The sequence below is a fragment of the Electrophorus electricus genome, chromosome 3, assembly GCF_013358815.1.
Source record: "Electrophorus electricus isolate fEleEle1 chromosome 3, fEleEle1.pri, whole genome shotgun sequence".
NCBI lineage: Eukaryota > Metazoa > Chordata > Actinopteri > Gymnotiformes > Gymnotidae > Electrophorus > Electrophorus electricus.
Genome location: NC_049537.1, coordinates 3,835,001 through 3,860,741, shown reverse-complemented (window position 1 = coordinate 3,860,741; position 25,741 = coordinate 3,835,001). Strand labels below are relative to the sequence as shown.

Below are 25,741 nucleotides of genomic sequence, written 5' to 3'. Positions count from 1 at the left end.
TAAATTTATAGTGCTGTGTGAAAACAGACAAATCCATAGTTGGTAAATTTAAACTAAGGTCTTTATGAACCATCTGTCTGTTAGCTGAGCTTTAAACTGTCAGTAATGTTTATTAAAGTTGAGCAGGGCTCACATTTGTAAAGCTGACCGTAATGCACTTACTACATTCCAATAATGTAAACTTCAAATCCCTGTTTACTTAAATGACCTTTTAGAGTTGATCGTCCGAACCTTCCACAGGTGGCGACAGACAAAGTAGCAGGTAAGCTGAGTTCAACTCTTTCATGGGTGAAGAACTCGGTGTCGCACACGGTCAGTCAGATGGCTAGCCAAGTGGCCACGCCCTCTTCGCTGCACACTACAGTGGGTCCGTCTACCGTCTCGCTGACCTCGCCTGGCCTCTCGCCCTCGATGCCGTCATCTGCCCAGCTCAGCCCGGATGATGTGGAGCTGCTGGCCAAGTTGGAGGAGCAGAACAGGTGAGAGCCACCGCCTTCGCCTCCTGTTTCCTGGTCATTGGACAGTTGTGAAGTTGATTCATTTCCCTCACATGGTTAAAGGTGATTATCTGCTTTTGGTGTTCTGAAGAAAAAGTGTGTTGAGCAGTGAGGAGTCCCTGACATTTGTATACATGTACAAACAGTACTTGTACAACACCACTACCATTGACCAGTTGCATAGTCATAACTCGAAACTTTGTCGAAATTATTACATTCGAACCACTACTCTTTACTGGACACACATCAGCAGATGGGCAGTGTTACAATGAGCTAAACAACAGGATTGGAATTACAAGATCTGGAATTTTGGATCGATTCCAGAAGTAGCCTTGCAAACACTTTTTATGTGGTCTGGTGTTCAGATGATTGCAGTTGATGATCCTTCCCGGAAGCAGACACAACACTTTGTGATGCCTCCATTACTATCATAAGCATTCAATTGGACAGTAAGAGTGGTGGCGAGTGTTAAATCTGCGTTCGTGCCTGGGCTGCCCGTTCTGTAGGGCAGCACATCCATTAGTGTCGTCTAAATTTGGAGTCTGCTCATTGCAAATGCTTAAGAGAATAGTGTCCTGACAAGAACACTGACATGGTGTTAGCAGAGTAGAGCCTCTGGAGTGGATTGTTGCTGATAGGCTGGAGAGAGCAGAGCTGAATGCTTTCTCTAATATAGACTTGCAACCACTGTAGTTTTTGTGTGTTTGCATGGAAATGGACATAGTGGAATATTGTCTGTGTGCGGGAGTGGGTGCGTGTGTGTGTGTGTGTGTGTGTGTGTGTGTGTGGGAGAGTGGATGTGTGGGTGGGTGTGCAAAGGAGACGTATCTGTGTGTGAAACCACGTAGACGTGTATGGGCGTCTGTGTAATTGAAACTCAGGAAGTGCGGTAGAGGTAATGCACAACACCTGCCATGTATTCTATCTTACACAAGCACACAAGCCGTGCGGGTGCTGTAGTAGATATTTGCATAGAAGCCATCCAGTTTGCCTGCATGGTCCTTCCTAATAAGACAGCGTATTATATGAATATCAAAACATTATTTTACTCATTTAAAAAATAGAGCAAGGATATATTGCTCTGAATTTGTGAAAAGGGTAGTTTGTTCTTCACTTTCATTCTTTCAGGTGCTTTCCCTTCTCACATAATGCAGCGTGAATGTAGATTGGTGTACTGTGGCTTTAGGGCAGACAGGCAAATATCATCCCTGAAAAACGCTCGAGAACAAACTTGTGCAAAGCCGCTCTCCTCTAATGCGATTGTTCTTGTGGGTGAGAGAGAGAGAGAGAGAGAGAGAGAGAGAGAGAGAGAGAGAGAGAGAGAGAGAGAGAGAGAGAGAGAGAGAGAGAGAGAGAGAGAGAGAGAGAGAGAGAGAGAGAGAGAGAGAGAGAGAGAGAGAGAGAGAGAGAGAGAGAGACGAGAGAGAGAGAGGAGAGAGAGAGAGAGAGAGAGAGAGAGAGAGACTGAATGGTGTGTTGCTAAGGCTCTGTCTCTCCAAGTTGGCCTGTTCCCATAAAACAACAGAACTCCGCAATCATCAGAGCAAAGAGTGTGTTAACGTACATGCTAAAACTGCACTGAAGGTTATTTAGCGGGTCATCATATGACCAGGGTCCTTAATGAGCAGTGGTTGGGCAGACTGGTGAAGTGTTGCATGCTGCCCTGTTGTGGTCAGACTGACCAAAGAGGTGGAGGTGTGGGCTCCCTGATGCAGAGATGAGTCAAACAGTCATAGGCTCTCTGCCCCCTCGACTGAAGACTCTGAACTTGGGTGTTGGTCACAGCTGTAGCTGCGTAGCAACCTGCAAACAAGTGGATGAAGTAGCAGTTTGCCTTCTATGTCTGATACAGGAGTAAGTAAACATACGACCCTCAATGGGCGCTAACTGCTGGCACGCATTATACCGCAACTGCTACACTCTCCCCTGCATGGAGTACAGTGGGAAATAGTTGTGGACTGTAGTATAGTTTGTTCTGCCCAGTGGATCCTGGGACACAGAGTTGATGATTACACCAAATTAATTTATGTGAGCAGAACACCCACACAGAGCTGAAAAAGTGCCTGCCTTCCTGCTCATGCTCACTCTCTGCTGAAAGTAGTGTGAAGGCTGAGGGAACCAAATGGATTGGGTAGATCTGAGGAGAACCCTTCAGATCTGGGTTGATCTGAGAAGAGCCCATGAGACCTGGGTAGATGCGAGTAGCACAGACTTCTCAGATTCTACCCATGAGTGCCAATGTGCAGCTGCTAGACAACGCATGCGCACATGTGAAAGACATTTAGCTCTTTTGGGACACAGGTTGAAGGTCCTTTCACTTTGTAGATAAGAGAGAGAGAGAGAGAGAGAGAGAGAGAGAGTTTGAGAGCGTATCTGTCTCAACCTGTTTACGGGACCTCTGTCTCTGTCTACCCCCTCTCACTCACACAAACATACGTGCACTCTGTGTGATGAATTAGATGCCTCTCTGTCCACACTGCACTCGCTCAGCACTGAACATAGCGGAATGAAGACAGCAGCATGAGCTTCACCTGGTGAGATCCAAAACAGCCTCAGTCTCACGTTGCCTAGAGTGCCCTGTTTTTAGCAATACCACAAGAGGATTCAAGTAAGGGACCAGCCATGATGTTGGCAACTAGCAGGAGCAGTGCTAAACAGCTTTTAGTGCTTCAGTGCTTATTGTGTTTCCCTTCTCCTGATGATCAGAAGGGTCAGTTCGAGTAAAGTTCATCTGTTGATTTCGTCTCTAGATATTTAGTTTGTAGCCAGTTTGTAGCCTGGTTGAAAACTCAAGTTGCACCAGTTATGTTTAACTAGCGGTGAATCATTTGCAGAGAGCCAGCTCTAATTACAGGAGGAACCAGGTCACATGTAGGACGACTTGGATGTAGTGAAATGCAAGTTGTTGTTGTTTTTTGTTTTTTTTCGTATCTATCTATCTATCTATCTATCTATCTATCTATCTATCTATCTATCTATCTATCTATCTATCTATCTATCTATCTATCTATCTATCTATCTATCTATCTAATTTTTCTATTTTTTGCTAAGGTGTATCGAAGTAGAAGCATAACACTAATGACGCAATGGCGTCATGGCCCTGTGGAGAGGAAAGTGTTCTGGGCTTCTCCCTCCTCTTGAGCAGATAGAATTCCATTCGAGGAGCTGAGAGCTCATTTTTATGCACATCTTGCATTTCACAATCCAATCTTGCAGAGAAACCTAAGCAGCAATTCACTATGAGTGATGTTTTTTGTAATTGTGAGTAATGAGATCACTGTAGCCACTTGCATCCAGATTCTATAGCCTAAGGACAACGATAAATTAGATTTTTATTGCAAAAAATACTTCAGAGGAATGGTCATATTTTAAGAGCTACATCATCATTAGTTTGATTTATGCAGGAGTCTCACATCCCAGTCCTCAGAGAAACTCTGAGAGTCCACATTTTGGTTCTGTCCAGCAGTGTGCTGGGAATGTCAGGCTCTCGACTGTGTGGTTCAGGTGGGTTAGGAGTAGTGTGGACACTCCGGGGAGTAGATGACTAAATTAATGATCTATTTTAACTGCAATTTCAAATCGCATAGAAACAGTACTGTTGATTTTTATTTATTTATTTATTTTTGAATATTTAATATTAGTTACAGCAAGCTTTATCATTCTGAGTACTGACTTTAAGCAAAGTAGAATAGCAAGATTTAATAAGTTTAAATATTATTTAGACAGTATGCAAATTAAAAGCATGTTTAAATGACAATATTGAGTGTGGTTCGTAGTATTTAATTATTATTAGCTATATAATTTGATGATTTGAAGTGCTTTCACTTTATTATTAGAAGCGCTTTCGGTCAATATGGGGACCACTACTTCTCACTGGATAAGCTAGACCAAATGATGCTTTCATTTGTTTTTGATGCCATTCAATCCAGGACTGAAAGTCTCTCTTTATTTCTTCAGCTTTTGGAAAGGTTTGGTTGTTAGTTCATATCCAATTTAGTAAATAGATCAGCGGCTTTGAATCAGCCCTTTGATTCTTTCTGGCTCAGGCAGATTTACTTTGATTCTTACTGGTTCAAGCTGTTGCTTTTCGTTACTTACTCATGCTCAGGCCACCAAATGCTTTTAGTTAGATAACTTAAATGGATAAAGTTGGTAAAATGGAGTCCTTCACAAGATAGGAAAGAGACAATTTTGTCTTTTTTTTTAAAATGATGTCTTTAACTTCCTTTGGAACTCAAAAATAATCTTTCACTTGAGCATATTAAGGATGGAATTGATGTGTTTTTAGATAATAAGATCACATTAACTTTGACAGCTCTGCCTTATCAGAGCTTTCCTCTGTTAACCTAGTGTGAAATGTGGCACTGTCATTCACCTGCCAAAGGTCTACCATGACCCCAGAGTGTATGGCCTGGAAGTACTAGCAAGCATTCAGCATTCACACTGTGGTAGCGTCTCCTGATTCACCCCAGACGCCCAAGCCCGCCCCTCGCCTGTGTGCAACCCGAATGTGGCCGTAACTGGACTCTGCCGCAAAGTGCAGAGTCGTGATGTCACCTGCTGTGAATCGAGAGGCCTGGCTTTCATGCTTTTTCCAAGATCAGGTTTCTGTGTGTGTGTGTGTGTGTGTGTGTGTGTGTGTGTGTGTGTGGAAGAAAGGGGTGTGGGTATGTTTCGGTAGGTAGAGGTGGGTGTGCGCGCATGTGTGCAAATGTGTGCGTGTGCACGCTGTCAGCTTATCCCTTCTCAGATGATCCAGAGTTAGTACCTCTCTGACACACTGCCTACCTGTTGAACAGTAAGGCTGGTGTGCTGCTAGCCCCTGTGGCCTGTAGTCAGCAGTGACATTTTGCCTTCTTATCAATGATCTACATGCATGTTTGCTTTGAGTTTCATCTTAGTTCCAGCTGCATTTGTATGTCACTGTGTTCTATTACAAATATATATTAACCTGTCTTTAATATCTCATAAACAAGTTTACGTGCTGTTAGTTTTAATGTCCAGTCTCTTTTTAATGTGTCCTGTACTCAACTCATCCCCTACTCAGTGCACCTGATCAAGTGTCCTGTACTCCTTGCAGTTGGAAGAGTGGGACGCGACCTTTGAATTCTGAACTTTTATTTACCTTGAGTTTTGGTTGATTTCTAAGACAGCTCACCTCCAGGTTGTTGTTAAGCAGCTGCCTCTGTTCTGTGGGCCTGGAATAGCCATGATACTGATACACTCTTATGAAGTGCTACTCTTTGATCTGTCATGAGCTGTAATATTACTCTGAGGGTTGTAAGGGAGTCCGTTACATAAGTTAATGTACATTCAGTAATGTGACTAGCTAAGACTGCAACAGATTCACTAATTAACTGGATAAGACTGCAACAGACTCATTCATGTGACTAGCTAAGACTGCAGCAGTCTCGACCAGCATGTTAAACTCTCTAATACACCCCTACTATTTTTTTTTCCCAGTACAGTGTTTATGAATGTTCAGTCTTGTTCAGATTTACTAGATGCTTTTTAAGCAGATGGCTCTTCAGCAATCCTTATTTACTGTCTCTATGCAAGTGACTAATCATACTTTCCCATTCTATGCAGGAGTCATTTAGTGAGAGTATCAAAACCAGCTGAATTTACTTGATAACATAATTAACTTTTTTTCTTTTTTTTTAAACTTTTTTTTTTTTAAATGTAATTAATCAACTGGCACTAGTCATATACTCTCAAATACAGATTTTCACATGTAAGCGTTGAGGAATTGTCATCTGCACTGTAATTATTTGTGTTTCTTACATTCATTAGGCTGTGACCCCTATATTCATTCATTCATTCATTCATTCATTCATTCATTCATTAGAAAGTCAAGAGGTACTATAGTTTTTTTTTTTTTTTTTTTTTTTTTTTTTTTTTTTTTAAGGATTCGAAAGTAGGGGGTCGTGATTGTTGAGGAAAAACATTATAATCTCCTCTAATATTTCTTTAAGTGTGACGTCAGTACCTAATATATGCCACCAACTAATTTACCCAAAAGAAGGAAGTTTATTTTTTACTGGTCACACCCCCTGTCATTGCCAAAACATGTTTGTGTTTCCACTAATGAGCAACTTTTCTGTCCCTGAAATCATGTGACCATGATAGCATCTATTATATTAATAAAACAAATTGTTTAACGTAATGTTTTGAGTGCAAAACCATTCCAGTGAGGTCAACAGCGCTCTTGTTACTCTGTGCTACTGTGTTTGGATGTGTGGTAGATTTCCACAAAGCTGGGTGCACAGACAGGTTAAGTAGTACACACTGTTGAAGAAACGCCTAACGCTCTTTGTCTTCCTCTTCCTCTGTCGCAGGCTGCTGGAGACAGACAGCAAGTCTCTGCGATCAGTGAACGGCTCTCGGCGGAACAGCGGCTCCTCGTTGGTGTCCAGCTCCTCTGCTTCGTCCAATCTTTCCCACCTGGAGGAGGACTCTTGGATCCTATGGGGCCGCGTGGTCAACGAGTGGGACGACGTCCGCAAGAAAAAGGAGAAACAGTTGAAGGTAAAAAAAAAAAAGCAAAAAAAAAAAAAAAAGCAGAGCACATGGAGCGAATGAACCCTGCCATTTGTCCTGCTGGGCCCTGTGGTAGATAACAGACATGCTGAGGGAAGCTGCTTCCAGGCAGTCTGTCCTTTCCACCTCCCAGACGAGTGGACAAGTGTTGCTTTTCCGTTTAAATGCTGTGCTGCTCCCTTTAAAGGCTGCAGCTACTATGGTTGCTGCCTCCAGACAGAAGCATATCAATAATATATCAATTAGTAATGGTTAGATTAGATGCTGTAATAATGCATGTAGTCATATAAATAGTAATTGAATCACTCAGAAAAGTTAGAGAGGTTTCATCTTGAGGTTCATCTTAATGCCTCTAAGCTTGTGTTCTGGTGCTCGTCTTTAGTAATCTGCCTGTCCAGACAGCTAGCGATAGGCAGAGAGGCAGAGTGGCATAGCCTGAGAGGACATTCATCAAGGCTCCTGGAGACGCTTAGAGACCCTTGAGGAACGTTGTCTTGGATTTGAACATGAGTTGAATTAAACCTCAAGGAGGTGTACCTTGAAAGGATTTGTTTTATAGTATCATGGCAAAGTCTGGGTATGTAGTAATAGGTTTTAAAAATAAAAACAGGCGTGGTAAATTAATAATCTGTTTTAACTGCAATCTCAAATCGTATAGAAGGTCAAAACAGTACTATTGATTTTTATTGATTTATTTTTTAATATTTAATACTAATTACAGCAAGTTTTAAAAGCCACAAACATATGTAATGTTCAACAGTTTCATGGGTGGAATGAACACAAAAACTGTCCAGACAGATAATCAAAGCATAAATGAATTGCTGCTCGCTCTGCACTGTGGGGTGCTGTTTCTTTAAAAGTTGTTGGAAGAGCAGTAAGTACAGACTGGGTGGCCTAGTGCATCACACCAGGGACTGGAACAGTGATGGTGATGTAGTACTGAATGGGGGTGAGAGATGGTGCCCTGGTACTGAAGGGCTCTTGGTTCATTGAAACCAAGAATCCTTTCTCAGACCACTGCTATTGCATAGGTTTTCCTATCACTTAAACCAAGCTCTCCGAGGTTTGGTTCAAAGCCCCAGGCATTTTTCAACATGGCATCCTCATCTCCCCTTCCAGGCCTAACATGGCCGCCCTGGGAATGAGCAAGAAGTCCATATTCCACATGATGAAAAAAGGCAAAAGCTGTTTAGATCTACTCTGGTTCAACATTTGTCAATGTGCTGCCCAGGAAACAATTGCAGTAGGATATTGGAATGAGTAATTTGCTAAATTGTTAATTGTCATTTGTGTGATTTTTTTTTAAATTTAATTTTATTTTTTTAAAGGAAGCAATAAACCTTAAAACCTTAAGTCTTTCACCTAATTGTCCAGGTTTAAACCATTAGTTTAAAACTAGTTGAAATTAGTTGAAAGTACAGTTTTAACCTAAAGGAAACCTAAAGGAGTCAAAATGTCAAGGCAAATGTCATGCGAGAACCTACAAGAAAAAGTTGAGATGGTCTCTTTGTGTTTTATCAAAGCGCTCAAGTCTAGCTGCCTCCTACTATGCTGTTTTAACAAAGGAACCGTGTGTGTTGAACCCCCTTGTCACTGAGAGACCTGCCCAGTGGTTCTACCCTCAGTGACCTCCTGCACTGTCCAGCTGTGGACACCAGCAGTCTGAACTAAAGTCTTCCTCTTCAGCAGAGGAGGATTAATGTGGTTCTCTCAGCTATGTTGTGTTAAAAGACTCCTGGCTCTGCTTAAAACGTCCTTAACCCGGTTATATTTAGCAGCATAAGATTACATTATCATGAGTGACATTCAAGTGCTCTTGAAACATATCAGCAGGCAGAAGCCCCTGGAAATGTGGGTTAGGTATGTAAAAAATAGGGGGTTTTGTTAGAAATGTTAGAAATATTGTGGATAAAGTAAGCTAATTTTTCCTGGGATTAAATTTACTCGTAGTAGGGTTTCTATCAAATTGCGTTGTGCTGTAGGTGTGTAGACAGATTTGATCCTGATAAACGCAGACTCTCCTCAGAGGCGCGAGTCTGTTCTTTATGCAATCTGATGTTGTCCAAATAAATAAATAAATAAATCTTCTTTAGATGCATTTGTGTGCATCATTAGCTGTAACCACTGCATTCTAGGTATTTTCCTTTATCCCCTGTACGTGTCTCTATAAAGGACCTAGTCAGGAAGGGCATTCCGCATCACTTCCGGGCAATCGTATGGCAGCTACTGTGCAATGCCCAGAACCTACCCATAAAGGACCAGTACTCGGAGCTGTTGAAGATGACATCGCCCTGTGAGAAACTCATCCGCAGGGACATTGCGCGGACGTACCCCGAGCACGAGTTCTTCAAGGAGAAGGACAGTCTGGGCCAGGAGGTTCTCTTTAACGTCATGAAGGTACACTCTCATGGAAAAACAACTCTTGAAGGTTCGCTCTTTTGAGCTTGGCCCCTTTTGAAAGTATGATCTCCTCCTCCTGAAGGCATCCTATCTTAAACTCCTCTGCTTTGGAGAGGCTATTGTTCAGGACATGACTGGTTCAGTACCGGTTCTGATGGCGTCTGCCACTGCTATTGGGAAGGACGTTAACCTGAGTCAGGGAACTGCTTTTGTGTTTGGGTAATGAAACACTGGGAAGTTGAATGAAATCATCAGTGTAATAACCGAATCTGAATGTAGTTGTAGTTGGTTCAGAATCTGCAGGCGTGGACTGACCGCACCACCTGAGCCTGAGCTGGAGTACTAATGGTAGAGCATGAGCCTGTAGTGTTTAAGTATTTGCACAGAGCCTATGAGAATTGCCAGCAAACATCAGCTTAGTAGAGGCGTCCAAATGTAGCATGCCACTGCTCAAGAAGGTATAAGCTTTTTGGAAACTGTATCCTGGCTTCAAACCGTAAAGATGGGTGTTTTGGTTGTGCAGAGGTGTTCATTAGACAGGCTTAGCTGTCGGTGTTGCGCAGGGTCCGTTGGTCTGTGTTCTGCTAAAAGATTCTGCTTCACAACAAAGAAAACAGGCTGATCAGCAATTTTCGGCATTGTGATGCATGACAGGAATAAATGCTACTCACGAAGAATCTGTTGCTCTTCATGTATGTAGCTGGGTATCCTTGTTGTTACTAATACTGTAATTTGGCATGTTTCATCCAAAGTGTTGGAATCAAATACGTGACCAGCTCATTGCAGAGACCTCGTAACACCGTTCTGTCAATGTTATTGAATTAAAACTTCATGCCTGCTGACAGCATCTCAGCCAGTTCCTGTTTATTTCCTTTTGAGTCCAGCTGATTCAGGGCAAACGCACAATCAGCGTCTTTAGAAAGCTGACAGCATGTGCTGTATAAAACAGCCGCAAACATGCATTCTGAAGTGCTCACGCAGCAGCGCTGCCTGACAGAAAGCACAATTGTGATTATTTTTGAGCTGTCTTGTGCCTAAAAGTGATTAGTATATGTATAGACATAGTGATCATTATTAGGCTGTTAGAACATAACATTCTGGATGGCTAAGGTTACTCAGTGGATTCACAGCACATGCATATCCATAGTTCATCACTGTACTCATTTGCTGTAACTATAATTGTAGAAAACCCTGAATGTTTGCAATGCCTGCTTACTACTTTTGAGATTATTTAACTGCACAAGCCAAAATAATCATTTAAATTTTTTTTAATACAGCTGGTAGGGCAGCCAAATGTAATGTGTTTGGCAGTTACCTGGAAATTCCCTGACTTGTGCATGCAGTCCCTGCCGTAGATGATAATGCGTGCACCCCTGTGACTCGCGCTCATTAGAGTTCACTTCCTGTTGCTGCAGGCGTACTCACTGGTGGACAGGGAGGTGGGTTACTGCCAGGGCAGTGCTTTCATTGTGGGCCTACTCCTCATGCAGGTAACCATGATACAAGAAATGCACATAATGAAGTCTTATTTAAAATATGACGGAGCAACTGCTTATGCATGTTTAAACAGTTGTAAAGGTTACGTCTCTGAAGTCATGACACGCACTGTGTCTAGATAAATGTCTCAAACAATGTTTATACAAATGTTTAGACTTACCAGGATCTGCGTTATGTAATTTTTGAAGTTTAATAGGAAATGTTGGTTTGCTGCATCTGAGAGAACTGTGGATTTGTGTGCTGTTAGATGCCAGAAGAGGAAGCCTTCTGTGTGTTTGTGAAGCTGATGCAGGATTACCGTCTGAGAGAGCTGTTCAAACCCAGCATGGCTGAGCTGGGCCTCTGCATGTACCAGTTTGAATGTATGATTCAGGTGAGTTGACTGAATATATGATTCAGGTGATTGCTGACTGAGTATATGATTCAGGTGATGGCTAGTTTAACTGATTAAGTTAGTTATAAGAGCGTACTATGTCCAGCACTCAATGTCACGCACTCTGCAGAGCTCAGTTCTAACACTAATTTGACACATCTGGCTCTAATAGTCATGTACTTCTGAAGGCCGTGATTTGCTGCGTAAGGTTTTGGTGTTAAATGCCTGTCAAGATTTGTTATTAAAATATTAAGAAGTGCCACAAAGAATATGGGTCCAAACTTGGTGTGTACTATATAATATTAATAACAATTATATACTAAATAACATTGCATTTACATTTATGGCATATTAATAATAATGCTAAATAATGGTAGTAATAATAATATTACTAAGTATTTTTTCCCCAAACAGACAATAAATGCATTTTAAGAGAAGTATGAGTACACCCTAAGGTGGTAAATACATTTGGTGATATTCCCCCAGATGATGTGTGGAGTGCATGTAGTTTTGAGCCTAGCTTTGCTGTTTGTAGTAGTCTCGCATTGTTTGTAGAAACGTACCACAATCCTAATGCAGCCCAAGGAGAGCTGTACTGGGTGCAGCGCTGCTGCTGTTATGGATTGCCGTCTTCCTGAGAGATGAAAGGAGACCATAATGGCTCTCCCCTTTATTATCATGCTGACACTCTTCTTGGATGTCTTTCTTTTCATCAGGAGCAGTTGCCTGAGCTCCACATCCATTTCCAGGCCCAGAGTTTCCACACTTCCATGTACGCTTCGTCCTGGTTCCTCACCATCTTTCTCACTTCCTTTCCCCTACCTGTTGCAACAAGGATCTTCGACATCTTCATGTGTGAGGTGAAAGATCGTTACTCACAGTGAATTCCAATAACTGGCTTCTGTTTGAGGCTGTTGTTACAGATAAATATGCTACTTATTATTTAATACAATATTTTTATTGACTCACCTCCACTTTTACACATTTTCAATCTTCTTTCTAAGGCTGTGTGCTGCGTTTCTCCATGAGCATAATGAAGTCCATGTCGATGCGAGTAATGAGCGCCCTCTGTTGGTTCAACAGGGTCATTGCACTTTTGTTCATGTTTGCTGGTATGGTTGTAGGGCCTGGAGATAGTTTTCCGTGTGGGCCTCGCCATTCTTCAAATGAATCAGGCAGAACTCATCCAGCTGGACATGGAGGGCATGTTGCAGGTTTGTAGCACTACTGGTTTACCCAATTTTATTTTTGTTGTCTCATTTTACATCCTTGTGACTCATTTAATCAGGTTTTTTAAAGTACTTCCCCAACCCTTGTCACGCGAAGTATTTTGACTCTGCTTTAATTTTACCCGAAGAGGAGATTAATGAGTAAGATGCCGCTTTCAAACTTGATAGTTTGAATGTGACTAAGGAGAATGCACTGAAGATCCTTTACTGCACCAACAGCAGAGTTAAGGCAGTGGGCTTTGTCTTTTCACTGTGTCTTTCCCCCTTCACTGTATATTTAGCTTTTCAGCTGATAGGATGGAGAGGATAACCGCTGTAAATCTGACACTTTCTGTTATCTTCTAGTATTTTCAGAAGGTCGTCCCTCACCAGCTGGACAGTGGACCAGACAAAGTTATCCAGGTGGCTTACCAAGTGAAGTACAATGCCAAAAAGATGAAGAAGTGTGTATTCTGTTTCCAGAAGTCATGTGTTGATATCTAGATCTGATTTCTTCGAGAGCGGCTGTGGATGTGAGACATTTGAGAATTTTGTGTTGTGCATTTGCAGGTTGGAGAAGGAGTACACTACCATAAAAACTAAGGAGATGGAGGAGCAAGTGGAAATAAAGGTGAGAAGACAGTGTTTGAGTCATCTTTGTACATATGAAAGCAATTATTGAGATGTCCCTGTGCCGTCTATGCTTCGTCTCTGATGATTTAATCCTGATCAGTATGAATGGTGAACTTCTACAGCACAAATTGGATCAGCGGAGATTTGCACGAACCATAGGTCATGAGTGACTGTGCCTGTAGCTTCTAATTTGGTCTCTCTCTTGTCTTGCAGAGGCTTCGCACAGAGAACAGACTGCTGAAGCAGAGGATAGACACCCTGGAGAAAGTGAGTGCAAGCTGCATGTTTCACAGAAAGGGAGGAGCCTAGCTCTGTTTGTCAAACCATTTCACTCAAGTCAATCTCATCGTTAAGCTCCGTCCATTTCATGACGCGTCTCTCTTCTCACCATTGCCAAGAGAGAGAGAGCTCAAGTACTAACATGGCTGTGAAACTGCACTACCAATAACAAGCACACTTACCAACCAGTGATGTCACTACTGACTAGCAGATGTGAACAGCAATGCTTTTGCCGTGTGTTAGTTGTGTTCGTTCAAACAGGTAAGTAAACCTTAGATCGTTGCACATCCATTAGGCATGTTGACTGTTATGAAAGGGTCCTCCAGTCAATACCTCTAACTGTAAGGCTGCACACAGACCCTGGCTGGTTGTGTCTAAGCTCCACTCCATGATGTGATCTATGAATGCAGCATGCAGCATTGCATGCTGGGACACCCGCCTCTTGGCCCAAGCCTGCGCTGCAGTGCATGACGCAAGCGGCAGCGAGTCGTTTCCACTGGTTCGTCAAGGCGGGAGGAAATGCCTGTCGCCTCGAATGCCTCCTAGCCCCTCCTAGCCCCGCCCTCTAACTTCCTGCATGAGACGAATGTTAACCCAAGAGTTCACCAACCCCCGCGCCCCCACAGATGTCCACACACCTAACCAGACCTCCTGTGCAGACGTGTTAAAAGAACATGGTGACCATGTAGGAGTAGCCTCTGTCTCCTTCACTTGCAGACTCCGCACTGCTTCCTGCACTTTTCCGTCCTTCCACTGGAGCTTCCTGTAGGGTCACTGTTTTGATTGGTCACCGCTGTCACGCCGTCATGCTGTCACATCTGTGTCGCCACATCCAGGCTCCGGCGCTGCTCATTTTCTACCCCGACTCTCTCCATCCATTTGCATGGGCTTTTCTAATCTACATGCATAGATATTTGGTTATAATGCGTCCATAAGACAAAAAATTAAACGTGTGAATAAAGCCTTAAGTTGGGGAGGAAAAAGAACAGAGTTTTCTGTCAAAATCACTTTTGTTTTTATACTTCTGTGTTGTAATATCCTTTGATATCTCTCCCCCTCTCTCTCTCTGTCTCTGTGTGCCTTTCTTTATGGATGTTCTGTTTGTAGGAAAGTGCTTCCTTGGCAGATAGATTGATCCAGGTATAATCTTTACTCCTTTCTCCTCCTGTCTCTTTTCTTTCAAGCTACTTACTACTTACTTGGGCAACTGTTGAGTGATTCGAATGTTTTGGAGTCGGTGGGGGAATTCATGATGTAAAATGAAGAGGTGTGCATGGCACAACTGCAAGATTCCAGAACATCCCGATCGACTGGCGTGTGTCCAAGAGATGCAAACACATCTAAATTAAACAGACCTTGAATATACTGCTATTAATGCTCTTTTGGCTTTGCATGCTTGAGAATACATTGGAAATTGCACTTTATGGAAATTGTTTGATTAACAAATTAAGACTTGCTCATTATAGAAGGAAAGTATTTTAACCGTGGCCTTTTATCTTGATCACCTCCCCTTGAAAGTCACACGACCAAACATTTTTAAAAAAGAAACTAATCCACGAAATCAACCTGGCGGTCATCTAACCAGATATATTATCCCTGTAAAAGTTGCTAACAGCATGTTGGCGCTTTACGACGACCACTTCTAGTTAAATGTCCCCACCGCATTGTTCGACTTCACCCGCCCCGCTCCGCCTACTTGGTTCAACTAGCATATTGTCCGTGATTGGTTGCGTCAGGGTCAGGTGACGCGAGCGCAGGAGGCGGAGGAGAATTACCTGGTCAAGCGGGAGCTGGCCACGGTGAAACAGCAGAGTGAGGAGGCCAGCATGCAGCTGGAACAAGCCCAAAGCACCATCAGGCAGCTCCAGCAGCAGCCTGCGGTAAGGAATGCTCACAGACAGCGCCCCCTACGGGACAGGAGGACCGCTCAGAGCCTGCTGCTTGGAGAGAGAGAAGGATACCGAGGGGATTAAAAAACAAACAAAAAAAAAAACCCACACAGAGGTGCTTTTGAACACTTGGCTAAGGCATTTCACATAGCCAGGGTTTCATACAGTTACCTAGCAACACAGTCTGGGCAATGGCAGAAATGGGACTGGCAGGTCTTGTAATGATTCGATTCATATACATGACTACAGATTAGGACACAGCGTTTGGAGGAGAGCCACTGGTCATTTTCATGCTTGACTAATCTAAAAAGCCTCATGAATATATATGAGCTAGCAAATTATACTCTAAAGGGTGTTATGGAGACACACGGCCCTGCTGTGAGCTGCTGGAAGATGACAGTGTGGGCATTCTCACCAGAGAGACAGAATTCTCATCACTAATTTATACACTTGTGCTCAGGCATGATGTGACGATGCGTTGGTGTTCTTCTGATTAAATCAGTGTTATACATAAGTTTGCTTTGAGTTCGCTTTATGCATTTATTGCTTGTTGAGGGGTGAGTATTATTATTATTATAATTTTTATTATTATTATTTTATCTTAATTTAGTCTCTCAGTGCGCAGCTCCTGAGAGATTTTCCCACCAGGATGACCTGAATTCAACCGTGAATATGAAAAAAGTTTCACATTAAGATGGCTGTTGTTTATATCTAACTGTGTTTGTGACAGAAGTTGACAATTTGGCGGCATTTCCATGCTGTGAAACTGGCAGGGATGTGCGTGATCGTCTGGGCTTTTCTTCTCTGTGCCCGTAGAAGGGGAACCCACGTTACTCGGAGGAGTTCCTCCTGCAGCTTGAAAGGGAGCTGGTCCAGGCCCGACTCAAGGAGGCAGAGTCCCAGTGTGCCCTCAAAGAGATGCAGGACAAGATCCTTGACATGGAGAAGGTGGGCTTGCACTGTGGGAGAGGTGGGCTTGCACTGTGGGAGAGGTGGGCTTGCACTGTGGGAGAGGTGGGCTTGCACTGTGGGAGAGGTGGGCTTGCACTGTGGGAGAGGTGGGCTTGCACTGTGGGAGAGGTGGGCTTGCACTGTGGGAGAGGTGGGCTTGCATCCCAGCATGTACCACTGTTGCAGTTGCCTTTATCCTGCACGAAACCTCTTCACATCTTACACTGTGTTCACTTTCTGCGTGTATTTTCTGCACATATTTTTTTTTTTTTAGCAAAGAGAATATGCAAAACTAGTTTTTTTTTTTTTCAGTTTTAAACTTGTGTGTGTGTGTGTGTGTTTTTTACATTGCAGAGAAACACATGTCTGCCTGACGAGAATAATGTAGTGCGTCTGCAGGAGGAGCTGATGGGTGTTAAGCTGAGGGAGGCCGAAGCTCTTACGGGTCTCAAAGAGCTCAGACAGCAGGTGCGGGACCTGGAAGACCACTGGCAGGTGAATACACACAGAAACGCGCATACGTGCATGCATACATGTTTGAGAGTGTATTTGTGTTTGTGTGTGTACGTACACACACACGCAACCCAATACACTTTGATGTTATGCTCTAAAGAGGCACTTGGCGCGTACGGCCGGCCGCTGGAAGGACGGCCCTCGGAAGAACACGATGAGTGAACTGCAAGATGAGCTGATGAGTGTGAGACTGAGAGAAGCAGAGGCACAGGCTGAACTCCGTGAGACCAGACAGAGGCTGCTGGAGATGGAGACCCAGGTATGATGGAACTTAAAAGCACACATACAAATACATACACGTACGCAGTACATGGAGCCTGCTTCAGTGCTACAGTTCTTGTACTAAATTAGCTCAGAATGTCTGTCACTTGATGTAAAAGCAGACACATTTTGAGGCTCACCAGCATAACCACTAGAACAGTGGTTCTCAAACAATTTACACCATAGAGCATCTTGGAAAATATTTGGCTATTCAAGTATCAGCAGTAGGACTGATGTGATTTTGTTTTTTTTGTAAAAATTCCTCCATTTCCCACTAGAGGGAGCATGCGTAGCACCAGTGATACTACAGTTTGAGAACCAGGGCACTAGAGAGCAATCAAGGTCTACCTTGAGCTTAGTATCATGGGCCGGCCTTTCTGTTTGAGGAATCAGTTTTATACATATATAAATAATATAAAAACCTGATGATTAATATAGTTCTTCATGGTGATCAGTCTCCATACATGTATATACATATATGATGCATATATGTATTTTGCTGATATATGTTGTTTAACTGTTAGAATCAGCCAATTTGTTTATTTCATTTACCTTACCAAAATGACTGAGGCTTTAAAAACTTTCATGAGTTCCACTCATAGGTTCTGCAGTATCATCTAAATATATTTCAGCACCACAGTGAAACTATGGAAGTGCCTGTTTGATTGAACTCATGCACAGTGCATGTAGGTAGAAGGTACCCACTGTGGCTCTTCAGCTAGCACAGTGTTCTGCTGTCTGCTGGCCGGTTTTCAGCTGACTGACTCTAGCTGCTTGCTTGAACTACTGACCTACATCAAATCACCGCCGTTTGGCCTTTTACATCTGCCAAAGCAAATGCCACAGGACGAAGTCCTAACTTTGGCCATTTCACCCAGAATCAGATCCACAGCAACCAGCTGCGGAGGGCGGAGCAGGAGGCTCGGAGCTTACAGGAGCGACTACAGGTCCTGACCGGCCAGAACAAGACGCTGCGCGGCGAGCTCCAGGAGGCCAAGCGCAAGCAGGCCGAGACCGAGTGCAAGGTCAGCAGGGCAGTAGGGGTGGAGCTATGCCGTGTCGGGGGCTGGTACCCTCAGTGCTCTGGCTTCTGCTGTGATCAAGCTCAGGGCAGAGCAGACCTCCTTGTGTTATGCGAATGTCATGCTGTTTTGTCATCTGTGTTACTGATTCAGTGAAAGCTATCTTATCTGGGGTCACAGTCAGCAAATCCGCTCCTGTAAAGAGGAACATGTGGGTGATGTTTTGAGCTTCTGTGACAAAGAGATAATTCTGTCTCACTCTCCCTCTCTGTCTCTCTCTCTCTCGTGCTCGCGCTCTTACTCTCAGAATAAGGAGGAAGTGATGGCAGTGAGATTGAGAGAGGCTGATAACATGGCTGCTATGGCCGAGCTCCAACAGCAGATCTCTGAGCTGGAGATTCAGGTACGGGTTCCAGCTTCTCAGCTTGCCTCGCAACGGTGCTTCACACTCATCCTTTCCGCTCTGCTCATATGAGATGACCCAACATCTGTTGAGACTTGACTGGAGTGAAGTGTGATCTCAGGTCTGCAGCACCACATGAGCTGTACAAAACATATGTGAGCATACAATGACCAGTGTGTCCAAGCTGGAGGTCATGCTCTGAATGGGGATTCCTCCTCACCTGGAGCTCGCGCTAAGTGAGTGGGATGCTTTTAGGGCGTGAGGGATCATCAGTCACATTTGGCAACCCCGACCTCCAACCTTTCATTGCGGCTCAAAGTAGCCATCTAAAGCAACGTGCTCTAGACTTGCTTGAGCTAAGCCCATTGCACGAGTGCTGTTAGCCCACTCATAGAGGCCAGGGGAAATTACATTTTTGATAGCCTATTTTTAAAATACACCTTATTTCCTGTTGCCCACTAATCCACCAACACCAAGAAGAACTGACTAAGTCAACAAGCTCTAACCTTTTGTTAATAACACTGGTCAGACTTAGAAATTAGTCTAATCTATGCTCTCCAGTCACCGTCTGCTCAAGAAATGACACCTGATTCTGGGGTGGAAGTTTTAAGACAGCAGTGAGGTGGGTGAGATGAAAAAACAGGGCTGTACGTGCGGTTGAAGGAAACGCTGAAGATAAACCTTGTGCTTCTCTTGCAGAAATGGAAGTGATTTAAGGACTAGCTCAGCTCTGAAGCTCTCTTATAAGAATGTGTTCATACAACCTCTGTACCCCTGGATTCTTCCTGGAATGCATAAGTGATGTCACGGGTTTTAAAAGCTTACACTCACACTGCTATTTGCCATTATTATGTGGCAGTACTATCACCATGCTAACAGTGGTTGGATGTAGTAGCAAAATTAGTCAAAATAAATCTGTCACTCGCACTGCTGCCTGGGAGGCTGAGACTATTTCTCTGAAGTGTGATTATGACGCATGTATTTTTCTACTTGTGTCAGTGAATATGATTGCCTTTTTCCTTTCTTTTTTTTTTTTTTTTTTGGCTTTTAAGGTGTGAATTTAGCTGTAATGCTCACAAATCATGTGTCTTGCTATAGTCAAGCTCTGCTGTTGCGGAGACTGTGTAGATGTGGTTTTGGTTAGCCACAGTGCTCCTTTCCCTAATGGCTGTGGGCCCAAGGCCCTGGCTTGGCACAGCAAGCAATCGAATCAAAAAGAAAGGCTGAGGCTGGTACGGTGCCCTGCGCCATGACTGTATGCATGGCCACGCAGAACGCGCTGATTTATTAACAGCATCTCGAGTCATCAGTCATTAAAACACAGCTCAGGATGAGTTAATCGTTTCCATGCGAGTTTCACTCAGAGGCCACATCCTAGCCCAGTGTACGCTTTAAGCCATAAAGCCTCAACCAGGCATCAACTCGTTTATTTGCTTGCTGTTTCACCCACACCTAAACCACATGTCCCACTGTTGGAAAATACTCCAGCCTGACTTCTATGCCCCTTGGCTGTGCAGAAATGCTCTGAGTCACCCCAGAGACATTTCACATTGGCTGGAAAGATCCCCTTCAGAAGGAGCATGTGCATCTGTCTTACACTAGCACCGCCAACTCAACGTGCGACAGCGTAAAGCCTTTCTCTAAATCAGTCTTACCCTCTGCAAACTCTTGTAGGGTTCATTGAAAATGTGTACTGTTGTACCCAATGAACATGTTCTCAAAACACATGTTCTGTTCTACACAGCAGCAAACAAATAAGAACCATAACACTTAAACGGTGTTTAGCATCATCAAAAAAAAACCACACAGTTAAAAAACAACAACCCTGTAGTATGTTGCAGTGTCATTTTAGCACCAGTGTATCTCGGCTGATAGAGAATCCTGCTTCATTTTGGGTATTTGTTTGTTTGTTTGTTTTTTAGGGGGTGGGGAAGGTTAATGCACTCTACAGTGAAGTTGTTGCTTGCATGACCATCCAACGACCACAGTTCAGCTATCTTCATTGCCATATAAGAAACCACTTCCTATCAGGTTTAGATGCTCACTGAGCTAGAATCAAAGGCAACGTCTTGCTCTGCTTCTACACAAGTAAAATGTGAAGCATACAACAGAGATTTAGCCACACAGTGATCACTGAACACAGAATCCAGAGGAGTAGACACAGTAGATGGTGCCTTCTTATCACTGCATGCTTTGCAGAAGAAAACTTATTATGTGTGTAGGCAGGTTTGCACAAATTACACCATTGTTGTGATGGCACCAGTTTTGTTTGTTTCTATGCCAACCAGAGATATTTGGAGCAACAATGCCTCATGCAGGTTTTTCCCAGTTGAAATACTCATCAAGTAAGTACCAGGGCTGGATTTGTTTTTGTCTGTTTCCAATATGCAAAGTAAGGCCAAAGTCTTTCAAATGTTACTTTCAGAAGTTTGGAGTTTCATTAGTAAAATCGATGTACATTTTGTGCACTTGAAATGGAATAGTGGAGATTAAGGTCCCTATAAGGAGGGACCTGTATCGTCACCACTCAAGACAACAGTACCTCACTTGCCTGCTTGGATGTTAATGCTTCGTGTCATGGGGAATTACCAGTATTCCATGAACAGTGTCTCGTCTCCTCGTCTTAGAAGCTCTGCCTTATCTCCAGTTTCACATTACTCATCCTCTGAAACTATACAAAGTATAATATAATTGTTGTTGTTATTGGTTAGGTTTTATTAGATCAGTAAGCCCATATATTTCACAAGTGCTGTGAGTAGAGGATGTGCCTGTTAGCACACCAAAAAGAACATACCTTGGTGAATTTCTTCTGGCTGTTCTTCACTGCTGGGAAGTCCAAACCAGTCTTAGAAGCCACACAGAACACCAGTCCAACTATAACAAGCTGTAAAGAGGGATGTGAAGGAAAAACAGAGATTGGTTGCAAAATGTGTAATAACTCAAAGGTTAGAAATTTGAGACTTTGAATAACTATAGGCTCAGTTGTACTGACCTACAGTTGTGCAGGAACTACTTTGTTGTTGTTAATTAACAAAAATTGAAGAGGCTAGCAACTGTAGATCAATTGCTACATGAAGTGAGACTTTCTCCTCACTTGGGCTTTACAACATGACTGCACGCTCATTGGAATACATGAAAATATGTGCATAGGCTTAAACCTAAACTAATTCTGGGAGACTAACCCACCACTAGAACTACCCTTAACAAGAGGAAACGGTGCTCATTAAAAATCTCTCATGAAAATCCTTTATGCATCTAAAACCCACTGACTAGAATCAGGTTGAAAAACCGTGAGCTATGTGTTCCTTCTGCTTCTATGGTTTGCTGTAGCAACGTTAAGTGTTTTGTTTTGGGGCACTAAAGTGAGGAAGCCATTATTTGGAGCCGTTTGACATCCCTGGCCACGTTCTGGCACCTGCTGACGTTGGCCAGCTGAGCATAAGGAACTCTGCTAACTGCCTCTCCCTTATCATTGGCACCTGGGCCTGGAGGGGGAAACCTCAAGCCAAACACAGATTCCTGGAAGAACACTCTTGCCTTAGATCTCATCATCTCTAGCCTATCAGAAGGCTGCAAGCCCTGCTGCAGACCACAGGAATAGAAGACACCCCTTCTTTGTGTGCATGTGTGTGCATGTGTGTGCATGTGTGTGCATGCGTGGGCATGCGTGTGTGCGTGCGCGCGCGTGTTGTTCTAGCCCTCACGTCACAACACTCCACCCATGCTGCTACTTCATCTCGCACATATGCACTTGTCTCTGTTCCTCCCCATTCTCTCTGGTTGGCAGAAGCAATGCTGGATGACTGACTGAGTTTCTCAGCCTTCCCACTTTGTGTGTGTGCGGGTGGGTGTGCGGTTGTTTGTGGTTTGGTGTGTAGGTGGGTGTGTGGGTACGTGTCGGGGGAAGGTAGGCAGGGGAAGGTGTGTGCGTGCGTGCGTGCGTGTGTGTGTGTGTGGGTGGGTGGGTGGGGGGTGGCGGTGTTGTGACTCCTGCTTCTTTAGTGGTTAGTTGTGTTGAAGGTATAAACACCACGTGCACAAACTGCATGATTGTCAGTTAACGCCACAGCTAGGCGGCTCCCAGAAGGCACAGGGGCCAAAGAAAACACCCAACGCTGCTCGCAGTCAGGCAGCCATGGTTTTCCTGCTCACCCTGCTGCAGTAGGGGCAGGCAGTTGAGCTTCTGTACTGGCACCTCCTCTGGCTCTCTCACTCCCAAATCATTCAACTGACTTTGCTGCGAATTTTCATTGAAAAGTGAACATCTGTGGTAAAGATATTTTAAAATATTGTTTTAAATGTGCAGTCTACTCCAGCTGTGAGTGGAGTAAGTTTTAGTAGTAAAATTAATGCAACTGCATTTGCTTCATAGCTGATGCATCATTTGACTGGCGAGGACAAATAAATCCAGGCGTTTTCTTCACAGGTTTTCATATATGCCCATATTTCTCACTGCAGTATGAAGCTGATGAGGGCTTCCTAAACTAATCATCATCTTAATATATGACATTTAAGATTCTTTTCTTGCTCCAGTTCACAGAGAAGAGTTCCTTGAGCCATAAGTTCATAAGTGTTGTACTTAAAAAATAAGTGGCAGTGCTGGATAAAAGCGTAAAAAAAAACCTTTTGATCTTAAATCAACTGTCATGGACATGGTCCTTCAATAGAGCAGGTTCCATGATGTGAAGGTCTTTGTGGCTATGACTAAATCCATGTTTGTTTTTTCTCTCTTTCTTGCTCCCCAGAAAGAAGAAGGGAAGGTGAAGGGTCAGCTGAACCACACAGACTCCAGCCAGCACATTCGAGAGCTTAAAGACCAGATCGCAGAGCTCAGTCGGGAGGTGAGGTGTGCACACACGGGCAGCAGCATGAAGGGATACGCAAACCTTAAATACTTAATCGGACATCACTGTGGTTTTTTGTTGGCCGGGCGTGACAAACAAACGCGCAGATTAATAAAAGGATCATCTTGATTTCACTAGCAGCTCCACTGCAGCGCTTTTCCAGTTATCTGTTTTTGTAGCTCTTATTTTCCCACACACTTTTTGTTGTTTTTATATCCAAGCTTTTCCGTGGTTTGACTTTTTTTTTTTTTTTTTAGGCTTTGTGAGCACTTTGAACAGATTTGAGCGTTCATCTAGCCATGTTCAGAAGTGTTAACTACGCCCTGCAGAATGGTGTTTCCTGCACAAAGGCAGTTCAATTCGCCCATACACACCCTCTCACCCTCCATAAGTGTAGCTTAAGTGTAGTTTTTCATGTCGTTGACATATTAGCAACTTTAGCAAATATTTCAGCACGTTTCACCCTGATATTTAACTTTGGTACTGGATATTTAGGTATGACCAGGTATTTGAATGTGCTTATGCTTATGAAATAATGCTAGAGATCACACTTGGGTTCACAAAGGTCACCCTTACAAAATGTACCTTCATCATGTCCATGTGGAAATGACTGTTTCATTGTAGCAAGCCTACTTCCTTTTCTTTAGGCCAAGACCCTCAGGTCAGACTGTTTGACACAGAGTTTACAGAAGTCTGTAGGGAATTGATCTACCACCCTCCAGATCAAAGATGGACCCTAGTCTTGCACAACTAAGATAGTTAATCAAGGTCAAATTTTAATGCCAGGCATGTTCAAACTAAAATCTGCGGGGCATTGAATCTCCAAGATCTAAGACAGGCACTCCTTCTCCACGACAGTCTAAACATAGTGGAAAGAAATGATGCTCATTGCTGTAGTGATTTTGAGAAATGGGGATTTTTTAAAATTATTATATCCCCCCCCCCGTTTAGTCTCAGTTTAGATATGACAAAATCAAAATGAATAGGAGATGACATGGTTATGACTTCTACATGCTCTCAATCACTTCAATAATGTAGTCCATCTTTTGAGAGGATTACAAGCGCAGCCAACACAAAAGACCCGAATAATATCTCCTGTAGAATCATGGGATTATGAATCAAAGCTGTTTAGAAGGATGCTTTCAGTTTTAAGCCATCTTGCACCTTGTCCTTTGTGTGTTTCTGTTTGTGTAAGAAAGTAAAGGTTGAAACTGTTGTGGTGAGACAGCTGGTGCACAGTGATTACTATAATAACCAAAGAGCAGGATAATTGCAGAAATGATTTCAAGAGGGCAGTAAATGGAGAGTACGGTCTTACATGAGTGATTGCTGTAACACTGAGTACATGGAAAAGGAGTAAGATCTTGGTCTGACGACCCGCATTTTGGAATCTTCGTTACAACTCTCCGGACAGATATTAGATTGTGGTTTAATTGTCATATTGTACAGTTTGATTAGCAATTAATGGTACCACCCTGATTACAAATTTGTACACTAGCCTGTTAAGGTGAGCAATACATTTTTCAAACAAGATGAAATGCAATATGAAGATTCAAAGTGAAGGTTGCTATATTAACCCTTCTATGACCGCATAATTATGACAATTCATTCTCTTTTTCACCCTGTTGCACCAACCGCTTTGACATCCTCCTGGTAAGATGATTATGGCAATATTAGCTGCATCATTTGTCATATTTGGCTGTCAAATGAATTTAGTGATGTTTATTTTTAAGTCTTTCAGATACTGTGTTTTTCCTCAGGTTTAACCAACTGAAACAAATATACACAAATCAAAAACAGAAAACCGTCTTTAGTATGGTTTGAAAACTTGACTGAGAACAGAAAACAGAAACTGCTTCATTGATTTACATTGGAGTTAGGAGTCGGTGAGATTTTTTTCTCCTTCTTCTTGGAAAAACAAAAGGTTGGTTACTTGTGGTTAAACTGCAGTACACTAAATCATGCTCATGGTTCCTCCTGACTCCCTATCACCAGAGTGCAGTGAGGCAGCTTTACCCAACAAAGCTGCTCGTTTCCTCTTTAGGTCCAGTCCTGTTTCAGCATCAGTAGATTTCTGTGACTCTGGGTCTTAGCCAAGAAAGCTAATTTAAATGTCTGTGGTGAGGGGTTAGAGTGAAGAACTATTTAAGAAATGTGTTTTAAAAAAAAAGTTACTTCCTTTTAATCATTGTATATATGGTTGTTTTTCTTTTGTTAAGTGCTTCATTTACATTTATGGAATTTAGCTGACACTTTTATCCAAAGTGACTTTTACGATTCTTACTGAACACAACTTGAGCAATCGAGGGTTAAGGGCCTTGCTCAGGGCCCCAACAGTGGGAACTTGGCTGTGGTGGGGCTTGAACTGGCAGTCTTCTGATGATTAGTGAAGTAGCTTAACCACTGAGCTAAAACTGCCTCTTTCAATGCT

The 25,741-nt window shown here is 43.1% G+C and overlaps 1 protein-coding gene across 2 annotated transcripts in view; it reads left to right on the top strand.

The window, feature by feature from the left end:
• The window catches only part of evi5b (ecotropic viral integration site 5b), a 44,413-nt gene that overhangs the window by 11,694 nt on the left and 6,978 nt on the right, over nt 1-25,741 (top strand). For both annotated transcript variants that reach the window (XM_035524209.1, XM_035524210.1), the window contains 18 exons: nt 241-479; nt 6,836-7,025; nt 9,210-9,434; nt 10,853-10,927; nt 11,182-11,307; nt 12,024-12,167; nt 12,432-12,521; nt 12,882-12,979; nt 13,086-13,146; nt 13,362-13,415; nt 14,535-14,567; nt 15,164-15,307; nt 16,133-16,264; nt 16,622-16,762; nt 16,881-17,039; nt 17,920-18,066; nt 18,371-18,466; nt 23,212-23,307. In XM_035524209.1, the coding sequence (XP_035380102.1) occupies nt 241-479; nt 6,836-7,025; nt 9,210-9,434; nt 10,853-10,927; nt 11,182-11,307; nt 12,024-12,167; nt 12,432-12,521; nt 12,882-12,979; nt 13,086-13,146; nt 13,362-13,415; nt 14,535-14,567; nt 15,164-15,307; nt 16,133-16,264; nt 16,622-16,762; nt 16,881-17,039; nt 17,920-18,066; nt 18,371-18,466; nt 23,212-23,307 (2,250 nt within the window). The remainder of the gene's footprint in view (nt 1-240; nt 480-6,835; nt 7,026-9,209; nt 9,435-10,852; nt 10,928-11,181; nt 11,308-12,023; nt 12,168-12,431; nt 12,522-12,881; nt 12,980-13,085; nt 13,147-13,361; nt 13,416-14,534; nt 14,568-15,163; nt 15,308-16,132; nt 16,265-16,621; nt 16,763-16,880; nt 17,040-17,919; nt 18,067-18,370; nt 18,467-23,211; nt 23,308-25,741) is intronic.